Source organism: Eleutherodactylus coqui, chromosome 6, assembly GCF_035609145.1.
Source record: "Eleutherodactylus coqui strain aEleCoq1 chromosome 6, aEleCoq1.hap1, whole genome shotgun sequence".
Taxonomy (NCBI): domain Eukaryota; kingdom Metazoa; phylum Chordata; class Amphibia; order Anura; family Eleutherodactylidae; genus Eleutherodactylus; species Eleutherodactylus coqui.
In genome coordinates this window covers 186,290,171-186,310,636 of record NC_089842.1, presented here as the reverse complement: position 1 = coordinate 186,310,636, position 20,466 = coordinate 186,290,171, and the positions used below count along the sequence as shown (strand labels likewise).

The following is a 20,466-nucleotide window of genomic DNA, read 5'->3' as shown; positions in this document are numbered from 1 at the left end:
TAAAGCAAATTACTCGAGCGAGTAGTGCTTTTTCGAGTACGCTCGCTCATCTCTATTCATTAATTCAAACACAACCAATACCAAGGACTCTTAGCAGAATCTGTTGGACTAGGGTTCCTTGGGAACTGACTCTGATGGCTCATTTTCCATAAGAAATAGACCGTAGTTGCAAGTAATTGGCTACAGAGTCAGCTCAAAGTGGAGTTGTCTTCTGCTGGACCTTTAGAGCCATTAGTTATGTAGATGCCTGGATCCAGCTTAGGATGGCCTGGTAAACCAATTTCAGCCTGCTTGTAAACAGAAAATTCATCTAGTGCACAGTGGACGCAAAGCCCAAAGACATCTCAGAGCTTTTTATATACTCTACAGCAGTGCTTCCCAACCAGTGACTCAGGAGCCACGTGTCAGAGGCACAACTCTTTGCTGTGTGGTTCACCATAAAGTTTCTGAGTTATGGCCATTTGCAATAAAAACTGAGATTATTGCAGAGATTTCCTAACCATGAACAGTGTCAATGTGGATAGTACTGGTATATTACCAATGTCAAATTTACAGTGAAATATATTTTTTCAAATTTGTGATTTATCCCATTGTCATATTTAATATGTTTCTTCTTCACTTTTAGTTTGGACCTCTTCTATATAGTCTTACCAAGTCTAGATCTTGAAGTGCCAGTGCTAAATTCCCAAGCTTTCTATTGAGTGCGCCTCTTCTACAGTAGTGAAACATGGAAGGTGTCTTCTGTTGTTCTATTAGTTTGGTCAAATCGATAATATCTTTCATGACATCTTGCGCTGATGCCGTTGGGTCTTCCATTAGAAGAGGAGGTATTGAATCCAGTCCTATGGCCCATGATACTTGCTCCTTTGTAACTTGCTCAGTATGAATGACACCAGTCATGTCAAAGTACTTATGCTCATCCTCAACCGATGCCCGACTTGGTGGAAAAACCTCATCAAACCAATTATTCCAGATATCTCTCACCCACTCACGAACATCATGACCAGTCTGAAGGCCACCATGTGTCTTCAAGAAGCAAGAAAAATCAAGCTGGCATGGAAGACTCATGCTCCGAGGACGCCGAGATGGGTTTGGTCGGACAGGTGTTCTAACAAGGGAAACAGATCTATAAATGAATGAAAATGATATATTTAATAATAGGTTCAAATTCCTATTATACTAGAAACTAATGTGCTGTTACATATTCTTCTATAAAAAGACAAATTGCTATCGGCTAATCAGAAAAACTATACTTGCAAGTTTTAGGAGCTCAGACGCCCTTTCATCAGTCATTAGCAAATGAAAAATTGAGAAAAAAGAACAATAATTTAAAATGACAATATTATCATGTATAGGCACAAGTCTGAATGGCAATTGACCACTGCATTAGGAATGGAGATTTCGGTTTCCTGCAGAAAACAGCTCAGTGCACATGCACACTGGCCACACTAGCAGGGATTCCGAGCATCAGACCCCACTGATCTCCTATTAAATGATGATATTACATCCAGACCCTATATGGGGTAATACATCAAAATAAGCCAGAGCAGTAAAACCAAGGTTTGTTTAGAAGGTGAAGTGGGAAAAAGGCGATGACTTATGAGGTCATAGATCTGATATGTGTAAAGTGTCCATGTAATGGGTCATAAATAGAGATAAGCGAGTATACTCACTAAGGCACATTACTCGAGCGAGTAGTGCCTTAGCCGAGTATCTCCCCGCTTGTCTCCAAAGATTCGGGGACCGGCGGTGGGCGGCACGGAGGGGAGATCTCCCTCTCTCCCCCCGCAACTCACCTGTCACCCGCACCGGCCTCCGAATCCATAGAGACGAGCGGTGAGATACTCGGCTAAGGCACTACTCGCTCGAGTAATGTGCCTTAGCGAGTATACTCGCTCATCTCTAGTCATAAATCCAGGCATTAACCCCTTAGTGACCAAGCCTGTTTGCGCCTTAATGACCAGGCCAAATTTTGCAAATCTGACATGTGTCACTTTAACATGGAAAAACACCAGAAAGGTTTTGCATAGCCAAGCGATTCTGACATTGTTTTTTCGCCACATGTTGTACTTCATTTAGGCGGAAAAAATTGACCAATAGAATTTGTGTTTATTTATTAAAAGCGCCAAAATAGGGAAAATTTTGAAAAAATCGTCATTTTTTCACATTTCCAACTGCAATATCTCAAAAATGTGCAAACATAATATAGAAATTTTTGCTAAGATATATATTTCCATCAGTTTACTTTATTTTGGGTGCACATTGGAAAAACTTTTGTTTTTTTTTAACCATTTAGGAGACGTACAAATTTAACATTACTTTTCAGCATTTTGAGGAACACTTTGTTTTCCTACACCAAGCCAAGATTGGAAAGGTTCATAGGAGTCAAAATGATAGATACCCCCACAAGTGACCCCATTTTAAAAACTACACCCCTTAACGTATTCACTGAGGGGTGCCATGAGTATTTTAACCCCACAGTTTTTTTTCAGGAGTCAATGCAATTTAGAAGAGAAAAACTAAAATTTCATATTTTTGCAAATATGTCATTTTAAAGACAGGACTTTTTTCTATAGTACACATGAAAATTAGGATTTGCACCCCAGAATGGATACCCCTGTTTGTCCCGTGCTCAGAAACATACCCATTGTGGTCCTAGTATTACGTCTGTATGCACAATGGGGCCCAAAATGAAAGGAGCAATTGGTGACTTTTCGAAAAGAAATTTTGCTTGAAGTAGATTTAGTCCCCATTGCCCACTCGTAGAGCATTTGAGTGACCAAAACGATGGAGAACCCCCACAAATGACACTATTTTGAAAACTAGACCCCTTAACGAATTTATCTAGGGGTACAATGTCTTTTTTGACTTCACGGTTTTTGAATGAATCTAAGCCAAGCAGAAGGAAAAAATTCCGATTTTCATTTTTTTGGTAATTTTGTCATTTTAAAAGCAGTTTTTTTTTGTACAGCACATATATGAATGAAGACTTGCACCCCAAAATGGATACCCCTGTTTGTCCTGTTTTCAGAAATATACCCATTGTGGCCCTAATCTTACGTCTGTATGCACAATGGGGCCCAAAATGAAAGGAGCAACCAGTGACTTTTGGAACAGAAATTTTGCTTGGAGGAGATTTAGGCCCTATTGTATGCTTGTAGAGCCATTGAGTGACCAAAACGATGGAAAACCCCCACAAGTGACCCCATTTTGAAAACTAGACCCCTTAACGAATTTATCTAGGGGTACGATGTCTTTCTTGACTTCACGGTTTTTGAATAAATCTAAGCCAAGCAGAAGGAAAAAATTTCAATTTTCATTTTTTTGGTAATTCTGTCATTTTAAAAGCGATTTTTTTTTTTGTACAGCACATATATGAATAAAGACTTGCACCCCAAAATGGATACCCCTGTTTGTCCTGTTTTCAGAAATATACCCATTGTGGCCCTGATCTTATGTCTGAATGCACAATGGGGCCAAAAATGAAAAGAGCAACCGGTGACTTTTGGAACAGAAATTTTGCTTGAAGGAGACTTAGGCCCTATTGTACACTTGTAGAGCCCTTGAGTGACCAAACCGATAGAGAACCCCCACAAGTGACCCCATTTTGAAAAGTAGACCCCTTAAAGAATTTATCTAGGGGTACAATGTCTTTTTTGACTTCACGGTTTTTGAATGAATGTAAGCCAAGCATAAGGAAAACAATTACGATTTTCATTTTTTGGGTAATTCTGTCATTTTAAAAGCGTTTTCTTTGTACAGCACATATATGAATAAAGACTTGCACCCCAAAATGCATACCCCTGTTTGTCCTGTTTTCAGAAATATACCCATTGTGGCCCTAATCTTATGTCTGAATGCACAATGGGGCCCAAAATGAAAAGAGCAACCGGTGACTTTTCGAACAGAAAATTTGCTTGAATGAGATTTAGGCCCTATTGTACACTTGTAGAGCCCTTGAGTGACCAAAACGATGGAGAACGCCCACAAGTGACCCCATTTTGAAAACTAGACCCCTTAACGAATTTATCTAGGGGTACAATGTCTTTTTTGACTTCATGGTTTTTGTATGAATCTAAGCCAAGCAGAAGAAAAAAATTACGATTTTCATTTTTTTGGTAATTCTGTCATTTTAAAAGCGAATTTTTTTTGTACAGCACATATATGAATAAAGACCTGCACCCCAAAATGGGTACCCCTGTTTGTCCTTTGCTCAGAAACATACCCATTGTAGCCCCAATTTTCTTAGAGGGCGCATGGCTAGGCCTATAGTGTATGGAGCACCCGTTTGATTTTAGGGCGCAACTGAATAATTTACAGGGCCCATTGCACACTAGTAGAGATAGTAAACTGCCAAAATAATAAAATGCCCCTCACTAGTGACCCAATTTTGACATCAAGACCCCTTAGTTAATTTATCTAGGGGTGTACTGGGCATTCTGACGCTACATTTTTATTTTTTAAAATAATTATAATGTGAGTGAAATATAAATGTGATTTCATTTTTTTCACCAAATTTGACACTTTTAGGACCGTTTTTTTTGTTTCAAGCAGGAAAAACTGGGGAGACGGACTAATAATAAAAGTAAAACTGATTCCCTAAAAAGACCCCCACCCCACCCACACACCCTTTTGGCGTTTTTATATGTGAAATAAAATTAATAATGTAAAACTGTATGGTAAATTTCAAAGCAGGGGTAATTACAAAGGCCTGGGTGGGATGGGCACGTGGGACAATAAAAACGCGTATCTCTCCTCCTCCCTTGCTTAGTGCAGACGCGACACTTTTTTTGGGGGTATTTTTTGCTCGCAGTCTCGGGGATGGGATTCATAAAATGACGCTCCGTTAGCCTCCGCACCTCCTCCGATTGCAATGCGTCTTGTGGTGCGGTGGTCCCAAATAAAAGATTTTCTACGAGCTCCTCCTGAAATTGGAGGAAGCTCAGCGTGCCCCCAGACGATTTATAAATCACGTGAGCGTTATATGTAGCCATCTGTATAAGGTAGATGGCTACCTTCTTGTACCACGCTCGCGTTTTACGTTTTACAAGGTAGGGCTGTAGCGCCTGGTCTGACAGATCGACGCCCCCCATGAATTTATTATAATCTGTGACGCAGACCGGTTTAATTTTCTCCGCTGCAGCCCCCCTCTCCCTAACTGTAACGGAGGTGTCTGCGTGCACAGTGGACAGCATAAAGACGTCCTTTCTGTCACGCCATTTAACTGCCAGCAAGGGGTCATAGGCCAGTGCGTAAGACGCGCCTTTGTCGACACGCCTGGAAACAAGGGGCTGTGGGAATCCTACCCTATTTTTACGGATAGTTCCGCAGGCCCCTGTACCTGCGGCGTGTAACGCTTTAAAAAGGGGGACGCTCGTATAATAGTTGTCAGTATATATGTGGTACCCCTTATTTAAAAAAGGGCCCACGAGCTCCCACACAATTTTCCCGTTGATGCCAATGTCTTCAGGGCAGTTGGGGGGGTTTAATTGGCGATCCCTGCCCTCGTAAATAAAAAAGTCGCAAGTATAACCTGTGGCGCTCTCACAGATTTTGTACAGCTTGACGCCGTATCTTGCACGCTTTGAGGGAATAAACTGGCGGAAAGATAAACGCCCTTTGAAACTCATCAGAGATTCATCCACCGCCAGATTTTTTTGGGGGGTATAAATGTTTTTAAAGGCGTCCCTTAATAGCGATATAAGGGGCCTTAATTTGCCCAGTCTATCGTATGCTGGGTCACTTCTTGGGGGGATTTGCGTATTATTCGCAAAATGAAGAAAACGCAGAATGTTTTCGTATCTGCGTCGGGGCATTATCGACGCAAATACGGGCGTCGCGTGAATGGCGCTCGTGGACCAATAGGACCGTATTGATGACTTTTTTACGAGTCCCATTAGTAAAATAAGTCCCAAAAATTTTTTTAGCTCAGGGACATCTACGGCGGTCCACATCACGGAATAAACCGACGTGGGGTGCGCGGTCATGTATTGTCCAGCGTATATATTTGTCTGCTGGACAATTAACTGCAGCACATCGTCAGTAATGAATAAATTAAAAAAATGATACGGGGTGAAATTTGCGACGTCCAGATTAACGCCTGGAGCCGCTAAAAATTCTGGGATGCGGGGCGCAAACAAACTTGCGGCACTCCACACAGTGGTGGGCGCCGCATAACTTGGCCCCGCTGCCCCAACGACTTCCTCTACCTCCATAGCGCTGGAGGCAGAGTTGTCACTCTCAAAAAAAACCTCCTCCGACTCGCTGGTAGCATCGCTACCGGAGCTTGAAGCGATGAGCAGCGCGTACGCTTGCTCGGTGGTGTAGCGCCTACGCTCCATTTTATTAAAAAAAAATTTAATGGGGGTAAAAAAAAAAAAATAGCCCCCAAAAAAGTGGACAGGGATAAAATAGGGTAATTGGGGTATAAGGGAAGGTGAAGGCGGGTAATAACGGGTTTTTTTTTTCTTTTTTTAACTCTCTATATGGCACACGATTTTTCTCAGCTATCTCTCTCCTGTCACAAATCACTCTCAGTGACAGGGGAGAGATACCAGGACTAACTGTGTGCCATATTTATTAAACAAAAGACATGGGTGGCTGTGATAGGTTTATCACAGCCACCCATGTCAGCAGGGACCAATTACTTTGGTCCCTGCAAGTAACTATGCCTAAGGCAATTTTTGCCTTAGGCTCTACTGCGCATGCGCAGTAGAGGGTAATGCCCTGTGCTTTGGGGGGGCTTTTGGGGACCTTGGGGGAGCATTTTCATCTCCCCCCATGGATCGGATCCATGAGGGGAGATGAAACTACAACTTTTTTCAACTTTTTTTTGATCGCCGGTATCCGTTGGATACCGGCGATCGCGTGCTCGGGAACCGCACTCCGCGGTCCCCGGTGACATCTCCTGTCTCCCGGCTACTGAAGGTAGCCAGGAGACAGGGGATTTTAAAATTTCGCGCCGCTTCGGCGCTTCTGCGCATGCGCCGCCATTTCCCCCTCGGCGCGCATGCGCAGAAGCCCGTGGCGGCTCCAGATCACCGGAGACATCGTGGAGGATGGAGGTGAGTATTTTCAGCTGCCCTCATGGATCCGATCCATGATGGCAGCTGAAACATTTACTTTTTTTAAACTTTTTTTAACTTTTTCGCGATCGCCATTATCCATTGGATAATGGCGATCGCGGTACCGGGGACCGCTCACCGCAGTCCCCGCTGACATCTCCTGCCTCCCGGCTACCTACAGGAGCCGGGAGCCAGGAGATTTTAAATTTCCCGCGCCGCCGGGCCTTCTGCGCATGCGGCTGACGTAATGCCGCCTGGCGCGCATGCGCAGAAGGACGGCTGCGGGGCCCGGAGCATCGGGACAGCGGGGAGCCGTGCGGTGGACCTCGGTAAGTAGTTTCAGCTGCTCCGATGGATCCGATCCATCAGAGCAGCTGAATATGTCACTTTTTTTGCAGTTTTGTTTACTTTTTTGCGATCGGCGCTATACATTGCATAGCGCCGATCGCAATGCCGGGGGGGGCTCCGAACAGCCCGGGATGACAGCTCCATGCTGTCAGCTACCTGCGGACACCGACAACATGGAGCTGTCACGTCCACAGCCCGAGGGGCACTATTCTCTGCAGGAAGCATGTTTTTACGTCCTCAGAGAATAGAGCCCACTTCGGGAGGACGTAAAAACACTATGGGCTGGTCGTTAAGGGGTTAAAATTTAGTCCTTATGTCAGTGACTAGAAAGTTCTTATCAGTTTGAATTTCCAAACTTTTCTCTCCGTTGTTATTTCACTATTAAGACTTTTAAATCCATCATACTGTATTCAAGTTCAGAAGAAATGGTTCCCCACGGGTGTATAAAGTTTCTTCACTATTGTATGTCTGTGCAAATTCATACTAGACTGTAGTTTCTGAGGAAGGGGGGCGAGAAATGGGAAATTAAAACTGATAAGAGCTTTCCAGTCATTGACACAAGGGCTCAATTTAATACCCATTTTTCTGCCCCATTACATAGAAACTTCACACCTATTAGATCTGTGAACTAATGGCCCATTTACAAGTAATGATTATCGCTCAAAATTTGTTAAAATAAACAAGTAAACAATCCCATGAACAAAAAAAATTAAATTCCCTAACCTTTGTATGAAGCAGGGAGGTTGGTTCAGCGTTTGTAAAACTTCCTGCAACTTTGATGGATCTAGACGTCTTTTCTTTTTCTTTGACTTCTTCTTAACAGGTACAACACGTTTCAAGATGCGGGTTGTGACAACTTCAGGGGCAGATGAAATTAATTCATTGCCTTTCTGTCCAAGCAAACAAGGCTTTAGTGTCCCATCTGGCAGTGCTTCTGCAGTTTGTGCTTTTTCTACATCATTGACACAAAGACTAACTGATGGAGGTTTTGTGGACTGTTTCCACATTTCAAGCTCTTTCATACTTGTCAGAAAGTCAGCCGAAAGATGAAACATACCTTCCCTATGTACTAATAGATCTGGAGTAGATGTCGATTTCTAGGTAGAGAAAACAAAACATAGAAAGTGTGACTGTACCAAGCTACTTCAATTTAGAAAAATCCCATCAAAATTTACCCTAATAAAGATATATTCTCAACTGAAACAGAAACTTTTAGCATAAACACAGTCACTCTTGTAGAATAATAACCTAGATTATACTCACCTATTTTGTCACTCCAAGCGCTCTAATCCTCCCTAGTCTCTACTGACTTTTAGGAAGCTCTGTCACAAGGCCACCTAAGCAGCTGCTGCTAGTCCCTAGCCTCAGCATTAGCACAGTTGAGGCTAGTGATTGGCCAAAGCGGTCATGCGCTTAGGCCGCTCTGTGTCTACCGTCCAAGGGCTCCTTCGTAAATGTCAGATGAAATAGCACGTTCCAGAGATTTGTGCTAAAATGGGGATGAATAGGTCCAAACGAGTTCTTGTTTCAATTATAGTCCATCTTTTAAGGCCCATTTACACCAACAGAGGACAGTTTGAGGGTGCATTCAGACGAACGTATATCGGCTCGTTTTTCACGCCGAGCCGATATACATTGTCCTCGTGTGCAGGGGGGGCAGGATGGAAGAGCCAAGAGCAGGAACTGAGCTCCCACCCCCTCTCTGCCTCCTCTCTGCCCCTCTGCACTATTTGCAATGGGGAGAGGCGGGCTGGGGGCGGGGCTAATTCTCAAAACTTAGCCCCGCCCCTGGTCCGCCTCTCCCCATTGCAAATACTGCAGAGGGGCGGAGAGGGGGTGGAGAGGAGGCAGAGAGGGGGCGGGAGCTCAGTTCCTGCTCCTGGCTCTTCCATCCTCCCCCCCTGCACACGAGGACAACGTATATCGGCTCGGCGTGAAAACTGAGCCGATATACGTTCGTCTGAATGCACCCTGAGTGAGAGATCATTTTGCATAAACTTTTAAGTAGCTACTCAGCTACTTAAGTAGCAATTATGTATGCAAATGAAGCCTTAGCTGAATGCAGTTAATAGTCCAAGGCTATTATCTGTGCTCAGATCCTTTGTTCTCCACAGGGAAACAATGCTATCAGCACTCCCCTGTGGAGAACTTCTGATAAGGCTGAAGGACAATTTTTAGGTAAGGGCGCCCACCCACTGGTGTTTGTGATTTTCGTGCGTGAAAAACGCAGCGTTTTCGGCGCGTTTTTGGCGGCATTTTCGCAGCTTTTTCGCAGCTTTTTCCGTTAATTTACATTGACATTCATGGGTGCATTAAGAGAAAAATAAGGACACATATGCAACTGACAGTTCCTATGTTAAAAATTGCAACGGACTGAAAAAAAAAACGCCAGTGGACAGGAGTACATTCAAAACTAATTGCTCTTGAGAAAAAACGCAAAACGCAAAGGAAAAAAAATCGCCAGTGGGTGGGCGCCCTAAGACTGAATTTAACAATCAGCTAGCAGTGCCTGAAAAGCGGACGATGATCGCTAAACGATCGCCGATTTGTCTTTTTTTTTTAGCGTTTGTAACAACTTTTTTATAGGTTTGTAACAACTTTCTGTATCTAACAATAACACTTATAGAAGATGACAATACAGATTGTAGCAAGATGCTCTCATTTAGTTTATACAGTTCCTACAATACAGGTCACGGGACAACTATAATGTATTAATGTATGATACATTTGTCATTGTGGTGCCAATTATCAGCAACTGATGTATAAAAATATTTTAGGACAGTAACACATTAGTTGCGCTGCTGAACTGGATCTATAGCAAGTATATCCCGTCGTCCATGTACACAATTATTATAGTGCTGAACACTGAAGTACAGGAGATTTTTGACAGGTGGAGAATAAAATGCTGCAAAGGAAGTTTTTTTTTCCTCAAAAATAGAAAGCACCTGATTGGCTCCAAATTTATTCTGCAGCAGCACAACAATCGCAAACATACAACCAATGTCATTAAGAACTATCTCTAGTGTAAAGAAGAACAAGGAGCCCTGGAAGTGATGATAAGTGATCTCATTATCATCCAGTCAATTTACAGAAAAAAAAGCCAGATACAAGCTATATACTACAGGGAAGGCTCAATCGCCATGTATCCTAATAGCATGGGGCAAGCAAGATAGCAAAAGTGTTCATGTGCAGACTAATAAGCAGACACTCAACTCAAACCAAGGTAGGGGAGGGGTGACTGCTGACAAACCTAATCTGCACAATATGAACTGATAGCATCATCCAGTCTGTCTGGGATTACATGAAGAGACAGAAGGATTTGAGCAAGCCATGTCCACAGTAGATCTGTACTTAGATGTTTGAAGACACTGCCCTGTACTGTCAAAAACGGTGTGCATGTGTACCTTGAAGAATTGATTATGTTGTGAAGGCAAAGAGTGGTCACACCGAATATTGATACGATTTAGATTACTCTTTTGTTCATTCACTTTGTGTCTTGTTAATTGACAAAAAACAAAACTATTAACCCTTCTATTTTTGAAAGCATTCTTACTTTGCAGCATTATTTCACACCTGTCTAAAACTTTTGCACAGTACTGTAGCACTGCTCCTTCTTGTGTCTGCCATATTTTTTTTACTTCAAATAAGCCATTGGATATTAATATATTCACTTACCATCAATGATCCAGCAGATGAAGTTGACAAATTAATATCTGGCAATGATTTGTGTCTGCGAGATAAAATTCTGTCCTATGAACACAAAGCAGTATAAAAAAAATATACCTATGAAAATAGAGGATTGGGTCCTATAAATGGATATTACACTAATAAATATATATATTACATTCCATAAGTGGACACATGACTATTTCCCTATAGCTAACATGCAATAAATTGTACTTCTGAAGTTACTCTCATCCATAAATGTATTACTTATTTTCCAGACAGTCATATTAGACAAATTATCGTGGGCATCTACATTTAAACATATACAGTATGCCCACATCACAAACATTCAGCATTTACCAACATCGCCAGGTCTTCTGGGTCTACGTTCTCCTCATCTGATGACTCACTGTCTGCCTGCATTGATGCAAATTCTTCCATTTCATCTTGTTCACCCAACGAGCTCTAAAAGACGGTAAAATATGTTCTGACATATTTTTGCAGGAATGTCAAAATAAAATTAAGCAGTACAGATACTCCCCGACTTGCGAACGGGTTCCGTTCCGGGAGCCCGTTCGCAAGTCCGTTTTGTTCGCAAGTCGAACAAGTAGTAGTATGGAGCGGGATCGCGGGTGGATCCCGCTCCATACAACGTCGGGTGCCGGCTGTTCTTACAGCGGACACCCGGCGGCAGCAGTTCCGACGAGCCGCGCCGCTTGTCGGAACTGTTAACACTTTAAATACCGCTCTGACAGCGGTATTTAAAGTGTTAACAGTTCTGACGAGCGGCGCGGCTCGTCGGAACTGCTGCCGCCGGGTGCCCGCTGTAAGAAACAGCCTGCACCCGACATTCAGGGGGCCCGTACAGCGTCCCATGATGAGATCGCGGGACGCTGTGTGGTTGCTAGGCAGCCGGGGACCTCCTGAAAGGCCCCAGGGCTGTCTATGCAGAGTGCCCATCAAGCGCACGGCTTGCTAGGCGCTCTGCATAGACAGCCCTAGGGCCTTTCAGAAGGCCCCCGGCTGCCTAGCAACCGCGATGTGACCGGACAGGCTTCTATCAGGCTTGATAGAAGCCTGCCCGGTCCCTGCACAGTATGATGTAATGCCATAGCATTACATCATACTGTGCAGGACAGATAGTTCGTATCTAGCGAAATTCGCAAGTCGGGGACTATCTGTATTGTAAAAAAATAACAAAACAAAGAATAAATAGCAAATAGGGAATATGCCATGAATTTAATAACCAGTAAAATATTGAAATATCAGGATGTCTCAGTAAACCTGGCAGGGTATTATAAAGGGAAGGGGTATCAAGGTGCAATATGGTTAAATGGCAAATTGAACTTGTGGAAAAAAGACCCAAATAAAAATCTATTTTATTTTTTTGTGAGCTAAGATTCAAGAAAGAAAAATGTTTTTGTGTAAAGTTCAGCTTCTCTTTGAGCAAAGGGAAAGATCAGGGACTACATCTTGATAACATGACTCACTTCAAGGGCTCACACCCACTAGCAATACGATATCCTTGCGATGTGAGAGCGAGTGAAAAAACGCAGGATAATGAAACCAATGATTTTCAATGGTTTCATTCTCATTAGCGATGTTTTCACTGTAACCTCCCATCGCAAAGAAGAATCTGCGATATTGCCCATTGTTTTCAATGGGGCTGGCGGCAGCAGCACCAGTCCCATTGAAAACATAGGGAGTATATTGCGCTCCCCTGACACAGCTGTGACAGCTATGGCAGGGGATTCATTCGTCCCCACGAGGATCAATGGGATGAAGAAATGCCCCCTCACAGCTGTGGCGAGGTCCACGATGCTATCCCATTGCTTTCAATGGGGTTGGCGCTGCTGCAGCCCCATTGAAAGCAATGGAATGAAGGTTACCACCGCGGAAATGATTTTCGGGGAAGGGCTTGAAATATAAGCCCTTTCCTGAAAATCATGGCAAGCTGTAAAAAAAAAAAAAAAAAGAAGAAGATTAACTCATCTAGAAGAGCCGTCCGGCTCTTCTCTCCAGGCTTGACAGTTACCTTCTGTGTTCTGGAAGCCGAGGATTGAAAAATCTCCACCTCCAGAAAGTGCTGCCTCTGATTGGCTGAGCACTGTGGCCAATCAGAGGCAGCACTGAGCTCTCATATGAAAGAAAACATTGGAAACCATGGTCTTCACATACATGCGTTTTGTAGCCATGATTTTGTAGCAAAATTTTGCAGCCCGTGTGAAAAAAGCCTATGGCCGCATCCACAATAGCAATTTTCTCGTGTGATTTTGTCGCAATGCGACAGTACTACAAATCGCATTTATGTAGACCCCATGCTTTCCTATGGGTTCTTCCACACGAGAGATGTTTTGTAGCTAATGACATTGCAAGACTACAAAATTACGGCATGCTCTATAGGTTACCATTTTTCAGGAACTAGGAGGTATTTTTGATGAGCCGGACCGGGCGGGATTAGCCGTATCTCACCTCATGGCTTTGCATCAGGGGCAGCAGTGTGTGCTCTAAGTTTAGACAGTATGCCAGTGAAACCTCCTGGAACGATGGTGCCCTCAAATATGTGTTTTTATTGGGTCTTTCTGATGCTGTTAAGGATCTTATTATTTCCCAACACTTAAAGAGGCAATGGAATTGGCAGTAAAGGCTGACAGGAGACTGAGATCTAGAGAAAAGGAACGTCAGGCCTGTAAAACTAGCGAGTCCTGTAGATCCGTTCCCATCTCTCCCATGCCAGCTCCTAGGGCCGATCCAATGGAAGTGGACCAGCTAAGTCCCGGGGAACGGCGATGGTTCCAGATGACTCACCATCTTTGCCTCTACTGTGGGGAAGCCGGACATCGGGTAGCAACCTGTCCACAGAGGCAACGGCAACATTAGTCTGTTTCGGCGGAAAAACTACAGATCCTAGGAAGGGTCGCCTAGGATCACAGGTACTGTCAGGTTGGCTTCCGGAATTTTATTCGGTCCGGTCAAGCCTATATTGATTCGGGTGCTGCCGCCAATCTGATAAATTTAAATTTTGTCAGACCTCTGATGACCAAATTTTCCATGCTAAAGCCCCCCTTCCCACCCCCATACGCTTCATCGGTATTTATTCGAGCACCCTCTCCGCGGGTGTTGTTAAACAGAGGACTCCCATTCTGCAGTTCACTGTGGGTGTTCTCCATTCTGAGAATCTGTCTTTCCTGGTTATGGAAAAGATGTCTGTTGATGTGGTGCTTGGTATGCCCTGGTTGGCACTGCACAACCTCCAATTTGATTGGTCCACCCCGGAATTGACTCATTGGGGGTCATCCTGTCATAATCATGTGCTCAGCAGATACTGTGCTTGTACTGGAGTATTTGTCGGATTTTCAGGACATATTCTCCGAAAAACTGTCTGAGACTTTGCCTCCCCATAGGGAGTGGGACTGTGGTATTGATCTGATTCCTGACAGTCCCATCCCTAAGGGAGCCATTTTCAAATTGTCAGGGCGTGAGCGCGAAGCCCTTAAGTCCTATATCTCAGAGTCTCTGGACAAACGACATATCCGGCCATCCAGGTCCCCTGCCGAGGCAGGTCTCTTCTTTGTTGAGAAGAAGGATGGGACATTGAGGCCTTGTGTGGATTATCAGTCCTTGAATAAAATCACAGTGAAGAATGTGGGAGATATCCTATATATATTTTATGTATTTTTGTAAACTGTGAAGATGCTATCTTGTGTTTCCAGTCTGAACCACTGGGGGAAGGGAACATCGTCCCCCCACCTCCACAAGAATTTAAGGATTGTCCATAAAACTGGTCAAACCGGTTCTAACTGGCAAAAACCTATCTAGGAATGCTTTGTCTTGGTTAAGCAGAGAGGAGAAACAGGATGTTCTTCTCATGAGACCAAATTCAAGAATGAACTGAGCGTGCTCACCGAAGTTCCTCCCAGATGGATGACATCACAAGAAACCTCACAAATACCTCCCTCTGAGAACGACCAATCAGCATGCTAAATAATGTAACTGTGTCCTAAATTGCCTGACTTCCTGTGTTGAAACTTATTTAAGTTTTACCCGCGCTTAATAAAGCTAGAGACTCTTTTGGGGCACATGATGTAGATGTGTGGTCTTTGAAAGGCTCTCCAGGCCTGTACATATTATCTAAATTTGAAACACACAGTATATCTGAAATAGCGGATTTTGCGCTAACAAATTTGGAGGCACCGCTGAGATAATGAAGATACAGAGATATGAAGATATTTCATCATTATCCGGACACAAGGGGACTTCGAAGCAGAGACGGACAGATAATGAGCTCAAACAAGGTAATAAGTTATTCTTGTACCTGTACCATCTCTCCCTCTCTGCTATGATCCGCCCCAGGCTGGGTGAGTTGAAATATGATAAGTCTGTATCAAAAGAACTATGAAGTAGATATACTGTGTGGTTTTTATGTTGTCTGTGAAGTAATGTCCTGAGTGTAAGAAGGTGTGAGCTATGGCGGGTTTATATTGTCTCTGTAGTAGTGAATGGTGTGAACAGACTGTGCAGGTTAATAGGGAACAAAGAATGTGTAGGAGAACTTGTTAAAAGAAAGTAAAAAGGAAAAATGATGTAAGCAATTTTAGCTGAAGGTTATATTAGTGATAAAAGTTGCTGGTTAAAAACAGAGTAGTGTGTCCATGCGGTGAGCAACATGTGGCTGATGAGGTCTCCCTTTGTTATGTGGGGGGAGGGGTGCACATGGAATGCTTTCATTTGCCATGCTAGTAGACATCAACTCAAAGGATTTTGGCTTGGAGTAATTGGTACCAGACAGCAGAGAGGCCTGTCTGATGGAAGAGTGAGCCGGCCGAGATACCTATCCAATTGTAGTGGGCCCAACAAATTTTTAGAGGACTAGTGCCAAAAGTAAAAGTTTGTGCTACGAGTTGTGGGATGAGAGAATCTCAATAATAATAGGATTTTTTCAATTATGACATAAAAGAGCAGGGTCGAAACTGTAAGTGCTTATTAGTGAGGTAAGCCAAACCTGCGTCATGAGGTGTGGGAAAAATCAAAGACTCGCAAGCAAATTCAATGAGATGATGTTTGTAAAAAAACAACTGGACACACAAAGAAAAAAAAAGCAAGTCAATGAGTTAAAAAAAGGTAGAAGGTTTAACAATGAACAGTGATAATAGTTGCTATCTGAAGTGGTGAATATAAGTATGTGGGTGGAAATGGGCATAAGTTGTATTGTGTTTGTCATTGGATAGCCTATTCTGAACAAAATATGTAAATACCGCGGTACATAAGAGTTATTCATATATATATATATATATATATACTTTGTTCAATATGGGAAGTTCTATGTACAGTAAATACAATCCCAGTTTCTACTTCACATGAGATACTTATCAGTCTGTGTATGAGTGAATGAAAATCCCAGTGTGTGTGAATTTGTGTGTACAAATGAAGGGCCTGTATGAGAGTTAGATTGTGTTATATGGTGTGTATACTGTCCGGTGGCTAGAAACTAAATGAGGCAAGAATGACCAAACGCTGAGTCAGGCCACAGGGGGTGGCGCTAGGTGATGTAAGCAGATGGGAGGGAAGAACAATAGGAAGAGGTCTTGCTCCACCCTCAACATAGACCATCCTAGGAGAGAAGTGTGTCTCCATTTAAGTGGATGTTGGTATAGATATGTATATTGTGGTAATGTATAGAGGGAAGGTCACTCTTAGACTCCATGTTAAGTCTCCCACTTGAACAAATGTAGGTGACAAAAGGAGGGGCATCTAATTTTATTCCTGAGAGTTGTTGTGTGAGATAATAGTCCAGGATTACCACAGTATATATATATATATATATATATATATATATATATATATATGTTCTTGGAGTATGTGGAGATTTAAAAATATTGAGTTGTATTTATTTTGAATATCATTGAATTAAGATACTAAAATGAGATAATTGTGTACTTGAGACATCTGATAAGTACTTTAGTCAAATTTCAATTAACAACAGTATTTTACGTGAAGAGCCTTACATTTGAAGGAAAAATAAGTAGATTTTTGATGCAAGAAATTGAGTATATCCCACATGGCATCAGGGATACTAGTCCCTTAGTAAACCAGTAGTTAACCATCATTTGTGCAGTTGTTATAGTTGCAGATTGTAATAATATTTCCTCTCCGGTTTGCAGTACGTTTTTGTGCAGGTACCAGAGATGGTGTGGGGCCCCTTAATATCATGCTTCCTCAAGGGGTCATAAAATACTGCATAGAGTGCAAACTAAGCATCTTTCAGCTTCCAGACTAGCTACGTATGAGACTGCCCTGCTAGCACCCTCACATATCGCAATCAAGTGGGTATAGTTCCAAATGCCGTTTCATGTCTTTTACTGAATTTAGAAGGTTGAGAGGAGGAGCAGCAGGCACAGACCATGACATTAAATAGCAAGCACATGAGTGTATGATTGTCGGAAGATTAATGAAAAGAGAAACTAGGGGTCCTAACAATAATGTTGTAACTGCCATGGTTAATGTAAATCTTGAGTTTTACCCATAGATGGTTCCAAATATCGGCGAAATGGACAAGCAAAACAGGCTATGCAGTGGTAACCGACAGAAAGGGGTAATTATACAAAAACCACTCATTTCCTCCTGAGACACTCAGTTACTCAGGAAATAAAGGTGATGGCGCTCACTGAAATATGTAAGCTGGCTGCAGGTAAGACTGTTTATGTCTGCACCGACTTAAGGTACACATTGGGAATCGTACACGATTCACATCCTTTGTGGCACAGTGGAAGTTCCATGGGGTCCTCGAGTAAGCCAATCCAGAACGCAGAAGCAGTGTTTTTGCTCTACAAGGTTTTAGCTCTTTCCGCACAGGTGACTTCTCATCAGAGTCCAGGCTTATGCCAAAGACACCACTACTGAGGCTGGAAGGAACCACAGAGCAGGCACCGCAGCAGCCTGACTTCCCTTGAATGAGGTAACGGCTGGTAACCTGCTTGCACCTGAAACAGGTGTAGATATTTCTCTGTTGCTTGAATTACAGGAACAGGCCTCAAAAGAAGAAAAAGGAGGAGTGGAAAAGCGAACAGAATGCTACAGGGGTCTGGCAGAAAGGTAAAAGCCTGTGCCTCCCCTGCACGCTGTACTCCATGATGTCACACCTGATCTATGAGCTAACCCATTCATCCAAGGAGGTAATGTGTGGTATGGTGTCTTCTGCTTGGCTTACCCCAGGGTTCAACACTGCTGCAATAGGGTTTGTACAGGGATGCATAATATGCGCCCGTTACAATCCAGGCCAATTGGTCAAGGTACCTTCTCGATGTGAGCGAGACTATCTGTATCAGTGACTGCAGGATGATAGCATACAGCTACCACAGGTAGGTGTTTGGAGTTGTTGGTTTGCATAGACCTCTTTTCATGTTATTTGGAGGCGTGGCTTGAGAAATAAAAAAAAATAAAATGAAAATAATTTTTAACACGCCAAAAATATGACCTAAGAATATGTTTTATGAAAGTAACTTTGAATATTTGGATACACCAGAAGTAATAATAAATAATGGAGGTAAACATTTTATTAGTCATCTACTTGGTCAGAACCACGCCTAAATATAAGACTAAGTTGAGTCCCTATGAAGGTTTTGTTTAATAATGCTGCTGTAATAGGCCTACGCTTATTCCAGGCCAAAAAGGAGGGCCTCGTCTCCCATGTGAGTGCCTTACATCAGGAGTTATATCAACTGTCACTTATAAATGTGTATTCCCCTTGTTTCCAGATCAAGAGTCGCATAGTTTGTTTCAGGTGGTTGGGTTGTCCTAAAAAGGCGCAAGGAAGAGCTTGGACTCAAGAACAATGAATCCTTTCAAGTGTTGTTAACTAGAGATGAGTGAGCACCAAAATGCTCGGGTGCTCGTTACTCGGGACGAAATTATCGCGATGCTCGAGGGTTCGTTTCGAGTAACGAACCCCATTGAAGTCAATGGGCGACCCGAGCATTTTTGTATGCTCCGCTAAGGTTTTCATTTGTGAAAATCTGGGCAATTCAAGAAAGTGATGGGAACGACACAGCAACGGATAGGGCAGGTGAGGGGCTACATGTTGGGCTGCATCTCAAGTTCCCAGGTCCCACTATTAAGCCACAATAGCGGCAAGAGTGCCCCCCCCCCTCCCAACAACTTTTACTTCTGAAAAGCCCTCATTAGCAATGTATACCTTAGCTAAGCACCACACTACCTCCAACAAAGCACAATCACTGCCTGCATGACACTCTGCTGCCACTTCTCCTGGGTTACATGCTGACCAACCCCCCCCCCCCCCCCGCACAACGCAGTGTCCACAGCGCACACCAAAGTGTCCCTGCGCAGCCTTCAGCTGCACTCATCCCACACCACCCTCATGTCTATTTATAAGTGCGTCTGCCATGAGGAGGAACCGCAGGCACACACTGCAGAGGGTTGGCACGGCTAGGCAGCGACCCTCTTTAAAAGGGGCGGGGCGATAGCCCACAATGCTGTACAGAAGCAATGAGAAATATAATCCTGTGCCACCGCCATCAGGAGCTGCACACGTGGGCATAGCAATGGGGAACCTATGTGCCACACACTATTCATTCTGTCAAGGTGTCTGCATGCCCCAGTCAGACCGCGGTTTTTTATAAATAGTCACAGGCAGGTACAACTCCGCAATGGGAATTCCATGTGCACCCACAGCATGGGTGGCTCCCTGGAGCCCACCGGCTGTACATAAATATATCCCATTGCAGTGCCCATCACAGCTGAGGTAATGTCCGATTAAATGCAGGTGGGCTTCGACCCACACTGCATGCCCCAGTCACACTGGGGTTCTTTAGAAGTGGACACATGCAGTTACAACTCCCTGTGGACCCACAGCATGGGTGGGTGCCTGGAAGCCACCGGTGGTACATAAATATATCCCATTGCATTGCCCATCACAGCTGAGGTAATGTCATGTTTAATGCAGGTGGGCTTCGGGCCACACTGCTTGCCCCAGTCAGACTGGGGTTCTTTAGAAGTGGACACATGCAGTTACAACTCCCTGTGGACCCACAGCATAGATGGGTGCCAGGAAGCCACTGGCGGTACATAAATATATCCCATTGCATTGCCCATCACAGCTGAGGTAATGTGATGTTAAATGCAGGTGGGCTTCGGCCCACACTGCATGCCCCAGTCAGACTGGGGTTCTTTAGAAGTAGACATATGCAGTTACAACTCCCTGTGGACCCACAGCATGGGTGGCTCCCTGGAACCCACCGGCGGTACATAAATATATCCCATTGCAGTGCCCAGCACAGCTGATGTAACATCAGCTTTAATGCAGGTGGGCAAAAAATTAATTGGATTACACTGTAGGCGAGGGCCCCAAAAAATTGGTGTTCCAACAGTACTA

The 20,466-nt window shown here is 43.6% G+C and overlaps 1 protein-coding gene across 5 annotated transcripts in view; it reads right to left on the bottom strand.

Moving 5' to 3' along the window:
• Positions 1–20,466, bottom strand: part of TTC6 (tetratricopeptide repeat domain 6) — a 252,004-nt gene that overhangs the window by 163,365 nt on the left and 68,173 nt on the right. For all 5 annotated transcript variants that reach the window (XR_010793217.1, XM_066608455.1, XM_066608456.1 and 2 more), the window contains exons 9-12: positions 11,439–11,543; positions 11,088–11,162; positions 8,136–8,509; positions 652–1,126 (exon numbers count right to left, since the gene is read on the bottom strand). Coding sequence is in view for 4 of the 5 variants with exons in the window: in XM_066608455.1 (XP_066464552.1) it covers positions 652–1,126; positions 8,136–8,509; positions 11,088–11,162; positions 11,439–11,543 (1,029 nt within the window). In the remaining variant the exon portion in view is untranslated. The remainder of the gene's footprint in view (positions 1–651; positions 1,127–8,135; positions 8,510–11,087; positions 11,163–11,438; positions 11,544–20,466) is intronic.